This window comes from Psilocybe cubensis, chromosome 8, assembly GCF_017499595.1.
Source record: "Psilocybe cubensis strain MGC-MH-2018 chromosome 8, whole genome shotgun sequence".
Taxonomy (NCBI): domain Eukaryota; kingdom Fungi; phylum Basidiomycota; class Agaricomycetes; order Agaricales; family Agrocybaceae; genus Psilocybe; species Psilocybe cubensis.
In genome coordinates this window covers 2,641,038-2,652,463 of record NC_063006.1, presented here as the reverse complement: position 1 = coordinate 2,652,463, position 11,426 = coordinate 2,641,038, and the positions used below count along the sequence as shown (strand labels likewise).

The 11,426-nt window shown below is 47.0% G+C and overlaps 6 protein-coding genes across 6 annotated transcripts; 1 reads left to right on the top strand and 5 right to left on the bottom strand.

Moving 5' to 3' along the window:
- Window positions 1-245: 245 nt before the first annotated feature.
- Window positions 246-573, bottom strand: JR316_0009309 (uncharacterized protein; the record flags this gene model as incomplete). Its single annotated transcript, XM_047895013.1, has 2 exons — window positions 246-263; window positions 340-573. The coding sequence occupies 2 exons, from the start codon at window positions 571-573 to the stop codon at window positions 246-248; spliced, it is 252 nt and encodes an 83-aa protein (XP_047746472.1).
- Window positions 574-3,247: 2,674 nt separating this feature from the next.
- On the bottom strand, window positions 3,248-3,958 carry JR316_0009308 (uncharacterized protein; the record flags this gene model as incomplete). Its single annotated transcript, XM_047895012.1, has 2 exons — window positions 3,248-3,552; window positions 3,616-3,958. The coding sequence occupies 2 exons, from the start codon at window positions 3,956-3,958 to the stop codon at window positions 3,248-3,250; spliced, it is 648 nt and encodes a 215-aa protein (XP_047746471.1).
- Window positions 3,959-4,161: 203 nt separating this feature from the next.
- On the bottom strand, window positions 4,162-5,280 carry JR316_0009307 (uncharacterized protein; the record flags this gene model as incomplete). The annotated part of the gene is made up of 4 exons (XM_047895011.1): window positions 4,162-4,706; window positions 4,787-5,000; window positions 5,053-5,201; window positions 5,256-5,280. The coding sequence occupies 4 exons, from the start codon at window positions 5,278-5,280 to the stop codon at window positions 4,162-4,164; spliced, it is 933 nt and encodes a 310-aa protein (XP_047746470.1).
- Window positions 5,281-6,043: 763 nt separating this feature from the next.
- On the top strand, window positions 6,044-6,798 carry JR316_0009306 (uncharacterized protein; the record flags this gene model as incomplete). The annotated part of the gene is made up of 4 exons (XM_047895010.1): window positions 6,044-6,423; window positions 6,483-6,591; window positions 6,654-6,740; window positions 6,790-6,798. 4 exons carry the CDS (start codon window positions 6,044-6,046, stop codon window positions 6,796-6,798), a joined length of 585 nt encoding a protein of 194 aa, XP_047746469.1.
- Window positions 6,799-6,857: 59 nt separating this feature from the next.
- JR316_0009305 (Putative helicase MOV-10) lies at window positions 6,858-7,696 on the bottom strand (the record flags this gene model as incomplete). The annotated part of the gene is made up of 2 exons (XM_047895009.1): window positions 6,858-7,198; window positions 7,675-7,696. 2 exons carry the CDS (start codon window positions 7,694-7,696, stop codon window positions 6,858-6,860), a joined length of 363 nt encoding a protein of 120 aa, XP_047746468.1.
- Window positions 7,697-9,453: 1,757 nt separating this feature from the next.
- Window positions 9,454-11,261, bottom strand: JR316_0009304 (Alpha-factor-transporting ATPase; the record flags this gene model as incomplete). The annotated part of the gene is made up of 3 exons (XM_047895008.1): window positions 9,454-10,218; window positions 10,382-10,871; window positions 10,912-11,261. 3 exons carry the CDS (start codon window positions 11,259-11,261, stop codon window positions 9,454-9,456), a joined length of 1,605 nt encoding a protein of 534 aa, XP_047746467.1.
- Window positions 11,262-11,426: the final 165 nt, after the last annotated feature.

Here is an 11,426-nt window from a genome sequence, read left to right as displayed (position 1 = left end):
TTCAACAATCGAGCAGATTGGAGCACTGGATGTTGGAGCATTGCGGCAGCAAGTCATGTATATTTGTGAGTTTATGGATGTGAATTATCAATAACGTTGTATGAATAATGAGAGGAAAGGTAAATACTTACAGTGGAGGGAAGCAAGTTTTCGTCGGAGGGAGGGTTATGGCATGAAATTTTTACAATTTCTACAACTTCGGGAGTTACAACATCCTCGTCTCCGAGGATGTGTAACGAGAACGACTAGTGGGAATGATGAGACTAGCAGTTAAAAAAATAAAGACCCTTAAAATGAGGCAAGAAAAAAGGTATAAAGAGTGACGAGTTTTGAACGTACTTTACCCGCAGAGTATGCCTTTATGCTTGCGGTATGCCAGCCCGTCCGTTTCTCTTCACTCGTTGGCTGCTCCCGCAATCCGACTTGATATTTGGACGTCCGGCGAGCGGTGTATGTTATATGTGTTCCATGTTGGTATGCCTGCTGACCCATGTGTAGTTTGCTTTGACACGACATATCGTCTTCCGGCGAGAGATGCTGTGGTGCAACAAAGGTATGTGTTGTGTGTTCCATGTTGGTGTGCCTGCTGACTGATTGTGTAGAAGGAATGCTCTGACACGACGTATCGCGTTCCCGCGAGCAGGTCAGCAATGCTCCGACTGGATATTTAATGTCCGGCATACTGGTAAGTATTGTTTGTGCTATGTATCTTTATTTACCCTGTTGACGCGTGTTGTAGTTGCGTTATACAGCTCGAGGTTTTGCTCTGACACGACGTATCGCCGTCCGGCGAGCGGATTCCCGGGACTTTCAGAGGGCGAGGGATATATTTTGACGTGGAAAACTTCTGACACGACGTATTGCCGTCCGCCGAGCGAGATTTTTACACTAGTAAGTCACCATTCACTTTCTTTCTTTATGTTTTGTGCTTACCTTGTTATACAGCTCGTAATTTTGCTCTGACACGATGTATCGCCCTCCGGCGAGCAGAGTCGCCCATCTGTGCAGGACTTTCCGAAGGCAGGCGATAGGTTTGGACATGGAAAACCTTTGACATGACATATTTCCGTCCGCCAAGCGAGAGTTCCACACTGGTAAGTCTCCTTTTAATGTATTTATGTTTTGTGCTTACCTTGTTATCCAGCTCGATATTTTGCTCTGACACGATGTATCGCCGTCCGACGAGTGGATTCCACGTATTTCCGGGACCTTCAGAGGGCGGGGATTGGTTTTTACATGGAAAACCTCTGAGACGACGTATCGCCGTCCGCCGAGCAAGAGTTCCAAACTGGTAAGTCACTATTTAATGTATTTATGATTTGTGCTTAACTTGTTATACAGGTTGTTATTTTGCTGTGACACGACGTATGGCCGTCCGCCGAGCAGGGTCGGCCATCTGTGCAGGACTTTGCAAAAGCAGGGGATAGGTTTTACATGGAAAACCTCTGCCAGGAGCCGAGCGAAGAATTCATGCTGGTAAGTCACTGTTTTACTTTGTTTGTGATTTGTGCTTAACTTGTTTTACAGCGAGTTTGCTGTCGACGTATCGCCGAGCAGAGTACACTGTCTGGATTTCCCGAGAACGAGGTGGAAAACCTCTGTAAGTCCACAAACTTGTTTCTCCCAAATTGAGTTCTGACCTTGTTATTGCAGCCTTGTCATGACGTATTGCGGCGCGGCCTTTGCCATATTGCGACACTACCCAGTTTGCCTCTGTCAACCCCGGTGAGTTTTCTCTGTGTAGATAGACCGGTTACGCCCCCAACTGGCCTTCGGGCGGGGCTAACCTCCGCTGGTTAGGCTCTTTTTTCAGTCTATTATTAGATCTCAACATTTATCCGACTATTAACTCGCCAGAAATTCACTCAACCGAGTCAAAACTGCACATTAATTAAAACGAGAATTGAGAAGAAATAAAATGTAACCAGGGCCTTATATCCTCCACCATTCAACAATATACTTGAAGAAAAATATCAAAGAAGAAAGAACTTTCCACCCGCAAAACGACACAAGGTAACGTTTAAAATCAAGCATTGAATGAATAAATTAGTAAGGAGGTAGATGATGGATGATAACATGTGATCCGACTTTGAAGACTGATATGCAGTGGTGGTGGTACATTAGATTGTGCGTAAATCGACATTGAACCAGAGCCAGCTTTGCTCGCAGAACATGAACATGGCAGGAGATAGAATAGATGGAGAAGAGAGGAGCTGCAAGCTAGATAAGATGTCACATGTCAATACCCAATTGCAAGCAGAGTGTTCAGAGTGTTGAAGAATACACACCTGCGTCCAACGCGCCCAAACTTAAAACTTCTTTTGAGTTTTAAAACCATAAGTATTTAAATGTAAACCTTGTAACCCAACAATACCTAAACTAGAGAAGAATCGTAGAGCTCGCGGTTCTCGAACACCGTATACAAAGGTAACGTGAATCGATGTTCGCGGTCATGTCGGTGCCTGGGTTCTTGACAAAATTTCCAAGAAGCAAACTATCGTGATGGGCGAGTTGAGGCCGGAAGGTGTAATCTGGTCGCATCAAGACCTGATCTATCGCAGGCAAAAATTCGACTTGAAACCCTGAGACCTGAAGATCTGACCCCCAAAAGATGTGTAGACAGACCAAATTGCGAACGGAAGGGCGACGGATCAATGTGTAAGGCGAGGATTCCGTGAAGAGGTGTTTGTAAACGGGAGATAGATCAAGGACCTCGGTATACCGTACTTTCGCGAGGTTAGGTTGCAGAGCTGGTTGGTGACATCCATGTTGAACGCCGAGGCGCTTTAAAGTTGGATGTACGACTTGAGACGGCGGCTGGAGATCGTTTACTGAACGAGATTTGAGGAGGAAAAAATTAATGTGATTGGAGATGCGACTTCCCAAACCATTTTTGAAGATGCATACCTGACTCCCAGGCATAGTGCGTGCTGGAAGAATGATGAAAAGTCTTCAAGATGAAATGAAGGAAGAACTGGAGGTTGAGAGGTACAACCTGTCAACATGAAGGCGTACAGTCTATCGCGATCGATAATTAGAAGAGATTCGACCCCTAAATATACAGGCAAAGTAGGGGCGGAAGGAGGCGCGATGTGTGAGGCAATGGTACTATACCATTGATGGTGCAAACGAAGATAGAAGGTATCCCGAACTTCCGCACGACACCGCGAACGTAGAGATTAGGGCGATGCAAAGACGGCATTCACGTCGGATAACGGCGTATACTCAATTCAACCCGTATATGTTCTCATGTATCATCCCAAAAAGAGAGCAATGTTTTGCTCTGCTTCTTGGCCTTCTTGGACGACGAGGTTTTTGGGGTCTTTTCCTTAGATTTCAACTCGGCCTTGAGCTCGTCGAGCTGCCCAATGGCTTTTCTTTTGTTCGATTTTGCTCCTGCTGTACCCGGTTTGGACGACGAGGAGAACGAGAGTCCCTGAGAAGCTGATTTCGAGCTCGACGAGCTCGCCTCTTTACCCGATTTCTCTTCCAAAGCTGCCTTTTCGGCAGCAGCTTTCTCTTCTGGAGACAGCAGCGGAGGAAGGCCCTTTTCTGTAACACACAAAAAGCATAATTCATCAGGTTTAGAGCGGTAACAGAAAGCATGCCACGCACCTGCACGACGGATGTTCTCTGCCTCGAATTCAGTGAGATATTTCCCAGCCTTCAACACCACCACCTGCGGCTTCTCGTCGGCAAACTCGTCATCTTCATCCGCGCTCCCTGGGTCATCTGCAGGGCGCTCGGGAATCGCTGGGCGGGGTCTTCGCGGGATGGGCGCACGACCCTCGCCTGTGTACTCGAATTCGTCGTCGTCGCCCTCGTTATAGGTTTCTAAGTCGTCTGCGTCGGGGATTCCATTCATGCGGTTTTGCAGTTTGAGCAGGAAGATGGGTGTGTTTTGTTGGTACAAGAGTTTTGAGGAGAGCTGTGCGCGGGTGGGTTCGCGGGGCGCCATTGCTGGTGATGGTGGTGGTTCAAGATCAAAAGTCAAAGGTCAGGCGCCGGCAAAAGAAATGATGGCGCGCGCGTACTTGTTCCCAGATAACTTCAATATATGTATTTGAACCAGTATATTTTTATAAGAATGAATATTTGGGTACAACGGTTACTACAAGAAATCAAGAAGAAACTGAATAGAATTTAAAAAACTGTGCATCCCTACCCCCCCTTGAAATAACTTAGGAAATGGACTTGCAACATTTCAATATCCATCTCGGAAACAGGCTTCCGGCATTTATTCGCGAATCGGTGTAAAAACGAGTTGATATGCTCTGGTGTCCAACTTGAAACAGCCAGGAGCATCTGTTCATCGTTAAGCCCATAAGCGTCGAAATCCTCCCAAAGATGGGCCATGGAAGGTAAGCATGAGTCGAGAAAGTGATAAATGGCATCGCCTCCATGGGATGAGGATGGTGTGCATGGCATGGAACCAATGGAACTGCGGCTGGCATTATTCGACCTTCTGGAGGGTGTTGTCCAGAGTGTTTGGGGTGACGACGGTATCCCTCCTGCGGTATCGGTTTCTGTTGACGGCCCAGGCTCGTTGCTGAACCTGGTTGGAACGATATAATCGCGGTACCCATTGGAGTTTGTTGGGTTTTTCGATGACGAAGAGAATGAAACGGTTTCTTGCAGGATAGGTTTTCTATCCACGGTCGTTCCTCTCCTCAAGCCAGATAATTTCTGTAGAGTTTCATGAGCTGCTGCAAAAATGAAGAATGTTGCTTAATTGCCTTTTTTTTTTGCAAATAACGCGCCCAATAATGGTTTTGAAAAATCATACGCTCCGCGAGACACAACCGTATCTCAGAATCTTGCTTGTTAAATGTATTTGGATATTTTTCGACAAGCTGTTGGAAGCAAGCGATCAAAGGACTGTACACCTGAAACATGAAATATGTACAGACCTCTTTACGGACGAATATTAATTTCTCCGCTTGAACAGCGGGACAAAGCTCTATCTTCAAATACTTTTCTCCGATCCTTTTGATGTCATTCTGTCGTTAAGGTATAAGAGGAGGGTCTACGAGGAGAGAAAAGGCAACTAACATAGATATCCCGGATATGATTGGGATCATTATTGTCTAGTTTAAGAAGCTCTCGCAGTTGAGATGCTGGGCCCTGTGTGCTGTTAGTGTGTTGCAAAGCTTTCTGTGATCGAAGTACCTTGCCATTCCTGTGCTCAGTTGGTCGGATTTCTAGCGAAAAACATAATAAGCTATATGATAAGATGCCCATAAAAACGGGCTTACTGTTAAGGGTGGAAGCAAGTGGCATTATTGCTTGTTAGGGGAAGGATGTAAGACCAGGTGAAGAGTTCAACGGTGTTTTATTTGCCACACGAGTCAACCCTATCTTGTTGAACGAACATGTATCAACGAACGTTAAATGACGCACTCCTTTTTGGATTATTTAGGCTTTTGAGCGTGTGTATCTTGTTGAACGAACATGTATCAACGAACTTTAAATGACGCACTCCTTTTTGGATTATTTAGGCTTTTGAGCGTGTGCCTGGGAGCGTTGTTTGGATTCGACATATTCAATATGGTTTTATTGTGTGATAAGATCGCTGAATGATATGAACATTCAATCTTCAACCATACGCAACAAAAAACCAGTACCGCGGTCAAAATGGATTGAAATTTACTGTGTAACTTGTTCAAACTGATTCGTTGTGACCGTTGACGTAGTGTTGCCGTCAGAGCGCAGTCACTCTGCAGTGACTGTGACTGCACTCTGTTTTTTCATTCTCCGACACACTTCACAGCGCAACAAATTTAAAGTCGCAGTGAAGTGCTCGGGTCTTCCTCTAGGCACACATCGTACTCTGCGCGTGCTCCGTCGGAGACACACCTAGGCCACGCCGAGGACAGGTACAATAATCATCCTCAGTTCAATCAACCATGTCGAGCATTAACGATCCGCGAAAGAGACCGGGAACTTGTACGATTTTTTATTAGAATTTTCTCTCTATAGATTTGATATTTAGGTGTCTATGAAAGCAGCCACAAGTGATCACACCCCCAGCTCCTCGAGACCAATGGAAGAGCCACGCCCGCGATCGCCGACTTCACGTTATCCGACACCTCCGCCCGCCGACGCGCCTCTCGGGCCCGCCGCACGATACCCTTACCTCCCAATGTCTCCAAGTCATCTCGGAGACGGTGGTGGTCCGGCCATCGACGAAAGCATCGCGGCTGTTCCAAGTCACATCACAGGTGCTACCATCACGTATAGTTGCCGTCCAGGGGGACCCTACCTCTTCGACCTCTTGGGTACCTTGCCTCTCGCGGAATACGGAGTACTGTCATGGGAAATTATCGATCGCGAGGACAAAATTTGGGAAAGCGACGATGTGAAGGAAGAACACAAGGTCATGCATGCTCTATGGGCACGGTGGATATTTGTACAGGCAAATCGGTGAGTAGACCTCTTTTTAGACCTTTCTATATAAACATGATTGACACGCATATAATTAGAAATAAATTCATCGCAAATTATGTCAAAGGTGTCAAGGCCTTTATCGATACATATTGGAGGATGATCCACAAAGCAGCTGGGTGGAGTGCACTGCGCTTTTTCTTGTTCGTAAGTAGCTTTGTGCTTGATATTGCTGGTATTTGGTCTTAAACTGAGCACCCCGTCTGTAGGTTTTGCTCGCCAACAATTTTTTGTCAAGCCATGATGTGGCTCAGGTTCTTTTATATTACCAAAATCTTACTGGGATGGATCACTGGGTATGATTTGAGTTGGACTTTGAAGTGTATATCCTAATATTAGCTTCAGGCAACGTAAACCCTTTCTGGTTCATGATACAACAGCAAACTACAACACGCTCAGGTCTCAAAATTTACTCACTCCGCCTCTCGTAGAATTGGTCTTTCGAACGCAGCTGCATCCTGATCTTTATCATCTTCATCATCAATTTCGAATCCATCGTCTTCATGCTTTTGAATAACCATCGCGCAAAGTTTGGCGATCGTGTCCTCTAACTCGGCTTCTGCTTGTGATTTCCTGGTAGCATTGTACAAACCATCTGAGAAGACAGGTTCCTTGGGATCCCAGTCGATTTCTTTGCCTCGCCAGCCACCACAGCTATGGATGTAGTTAAGAAAGGAGCGCCACAGCGGGTCGAGGGAGAGTACTGTAGGGTTGCCTACTACAATAAGCAGGGCTTGTGCGCGGGTAAGCGCCACTAGATTTGTGTATGGTTGTCAGATTTCTTGTAGTTGAAAATGTGTAATAAATCGCTTCTTAACCATGAACCACCACGTTCAAAAATTTTCCCACAATAAACACTGGGGAAGGTTGAGACTGAGACAGGCATAAGCCCGCCTCAGAAAGGAGACTTTGCGATCCAGGAAAGATAGACACAACCCAGGGAACCCTGAACACCCTAGAAGGAAAACCGTGGTGGAGTCAAAGATGGACAACGTAGCGTTGCACGCCGCGAAAATCTAGCCCAATCACACTGTATCAACGAGCACTAGCACAAGCTCTGACACATATAATACCAGATAAAAGCTAGATATGTAAGAGGATACACAACTAACCCAAAAACCAACCAGACACTAAAAGAAAAATGCATAAAACACGACGTAACAAGATGCGATTTATTGAGACGTGGAAAGCAAAGACAGATCGCACACAGAAACTGGGTCACCAAACAACTTGACACAACGGAGTACGCCATGCCCACAAACAACTACCTAACAAGAGAATGCACTATGGGCACCCTAGAGGTCAATGAAACCCAGAACACGACGCAACGGACGACAGCGTAACTCCCTGAGAGGAGCCCCGAAAATCACATAGCCCACATCATACGTACAACCAGAGAATAACTACGACCGTCAGGATACGGAAAAAACCTGAGTCAGAACCCTGCGAGAATGACGAGCCGAAACGAGCGTGGGTAGCAATGAGCAAGAAGCCCGCAGACCGAAAACCATATAAACCGCGTAAAGTTGGCACAACCAGGCCCGATAACAATACAGCTCAACGACAACGCATGGCAGCGAGGGAAAGGCCAAGACAAGAGGAACCAAACAAGTGAGTTGTGCGCCAAAAACACACCAACCCCACTTTGACGAGACATTAAAACGCACTAAATCAGGTCCAGCGAGAATACACAACCAGCAGGAGAGCTCACCATGCACAAGCCCGGAAAGAGGAGAAAGGACAACGATGAGAAAAGCTGGGAGAAGAAGAAGAAAACAGAACACCCTCCCCAAGAAGAGTCAGAGGAGGAAGATGATGACACCACCAACCACGTACCGGACGACCCATATTACCCATGGGACTACGAAGAGTGGTACAACGATTTCCACGGCATTTTGCATATGGGACAACAAGGGAAGCTAGGTGCAGACACCAAACAAACAAATTCGCCAAAATCCCAAACACCGGCGACATACGTGCTGTGGAACCCCTTCGAGAAACACATAGTGTTGTTACACTGTACAGTACTATACGATACAATGAACATAAATACATGAACATATCATGTGAGTTCAAAGAATTCACTGAACCAGTGAATATACAGTAACCATAACAGGTAATCTACAATGTACTTTATCGTACACATTCAGTGAATAAGGGACCTTTAACTCTGAAACCACTGTAACCATATAAAATTGCTCAAAGTCCCTCGAGCCGCATTCAGGACCCGCATTCCACGTGAAATCAATCCCACAAAATGAATCTTGAATCCCGAGTTTAGGTCAATGTCTTCGATAGATTCAGAATGAAGTAATCCCGAAAACCAGGATTTCTACCTGTCTCTGCAATGTCTCTGTAACAAATTCAGTGCCGCAGGCAATCATTAGCCAGCTAGAACTTGGAAATAATCAAAGTCTATACCGGACAACAGCAAGATTGATGTTATTTTTTGTGCAAGTCTGCCACACGCGGTTTTAGCATAAATCCTATTTCCACGTAGTACTTAACCGTGGTGTACTGAGGCGGCCCCGTTTGGATGATTTTAATCTTATCTACTATGACATGTGCAGCTATCACTGACCTTAAGGCATACTCGGACACCACAGAGCGGACTTTTGTCATACCCGCGGTTCATTTTGTTACATCTTCACTTCTCTCACCTAAGTAACTGGTTGCAGCAATCACAAACATATTGTATTTTTGACACAAAAACTCGGGCGTAAGAAATTAGAGGGATCGTACTTACCGTGTGTGAAACTTCAAATGAGCGATCGTATGTTATATTTAACACACGCGCCGGGCCAAGACATACGGCCCCTATGTCGACCGGTTATGTAATGGCCGGTCAACCGGACTTGTCGTAAACATGCGAAAATTCTTACTTGAATTTGCAGGGTAGAACAAATAATTGTTTGGATATTGTAAAGTTAATAAAGATATTGCTTGACAATGTAAACCGGGCCCCAAAAATTGGGTGGATTTGGAAGACCAAAAATTTATTGTATTGGTTTACATAGCATTGTAATCTACTGTCTGTTTAGTTGATAGTACGGAGTCTGGATGGCTATAATCATTACTCACGTCGTAGTATCCCCTCGCGACTTCCTCCCTCGCTCTTTTGTTCCTGACCTCGCACCTCCCCACAAGCTTGGTCTGGATAGCCATCACACCCGCAAAAATCGGTGCAATCGCCATGCCCGCCAAAGTAAGTTGCCACCCCGCCACCAACGCCCACACTAGACCCACGCTCAACATCGCGACCACAACCACCATCTGACCCCACACAACGGCAATGAGGTCCCGCGCGTCATCCCCATCCTTGATGAGAATCTGCACGAGGCGCGCGGGGGAGTGTTTGGACAGGTCGAACCATGCACGGTCTTGCGACATGATCTTTCTGCATGTGCGCTTGCGCAGCGACGTGGCCCACGAGATTCCGACGGTCTCCATGACAAAGTACTTCACACCGAGGAGGAACCCCTCCATACCCGCTGCGCCTAGCACGAGTCCACCGTAAGTGTTGATGGCGTTGAGGTCCTGAGCGCCAATGGAGACCACATACAAGAGGCGGGAGAGCAGGTAGGAGAAAATGGGCGTCATGGCACCGTTCATCACGCAGACAACGAGCCCGAAGAAAAGGAGAAGCTTGCGCGAGATGGACCTGTATGCGATACGCATGAGCGCCCAGAACGGTGGGAGGGGTTCTTCGCTCTCCACGTCTTGATACTCCTCTCCATCGTCTTCTTCTGCAAATTGAATTCGAGTTCCTCCACACTATATGTCGCCGCCGTCGCCGTTGACATCCGATAGGTGGAAGCAGTGAAAGTCGCGGAGGTAGGAGTAGGAGGGAGGCTGTATCGTCTTGTGTTGACCGTATGTGCAGAATCAGGAGAAGTTGGAAGCTGAAGACCCAAAGGAAACATGGCCGAAGATGGACGCCGCGTCGAGGTTGATTTTCGAGACTTTCCTGAGTTTCGTTGGATGGATGGACGGTGGCAGAGGCAGCGATGGCAGGCTTAGTACCGATGAGGTCGTCAAGAACGTAGAACATCCATGCGCCGAATGTCATTGGTCGCAGGGTGAGGCTCTGATGCTTGAGGTACTGTGGCGTATCCTTGTCTTTGTTCTCATCGGCCTCTTCCTGTAGATCCAAAGCGGGCACAGGCTTCTCCTCGTCGTCTTTCTCGGGGAGGAAACCACCAGTCTCGCGTTGAGCATCCATCAACTTTTTGAACTCGCCCTGGTCACTACCATAATCGGCCTTGACTTCCTCAAGGTCAGACCTATACCCCTGTTCGACGACGCGGCCATCCTTAAGCACATAAACGAAATCCTGAGCGGTGATTTGGGAGAGGTCGTGGGTGATAACAATAGTCGTTTTGTTGTGTCGCCATAGCGTCGAGGGCGGAAGTGGCCTCGTCTGTAAACTATAAGTCTGGAAGAATCATGGTATGAAAGCGAAAGGACTCGCCAAGAATCAGAACAGCTGGATTCCGCAACAACGCCCGTGCAATCGCAAGCCTCTGCTTCTGCCCACCACTGACACCAATGCCTGCACCTCCACCGAGAAGAGTATCGTAGCCTTGAGGTAGATCTCGCACAAATTCATGCAGCAATGCAGCACGGCATGCGCCTTCCACTTGTCTCCGGCTTGGAAGTCCGTTCGGATGATCGTGCAACGCCATTGCGATGTTTTCGTAAATGCTCTTCTCATCGAAAATGACAACGCCCGCGGCTCCTTGTTGACCAACACACGCAACGTGTGAACGGAGCCAAGTTTGATCCAAAAGGCCCATATCCCATTCATCGAAGTTCATGAGACCCTGCTGGGGTTCGTAAATCTTCAAAAGAAGATGTGTGACGGTGGATTTCCCAGATCCTGAGGAGCCAACGATGAACGTCGTGTCGTTGGCGGGAAGGAATAATGATACGTCGGAAAGAACGGGTACAGTTGGTCTGGAAGGATAGGCGAAGGTGACGTT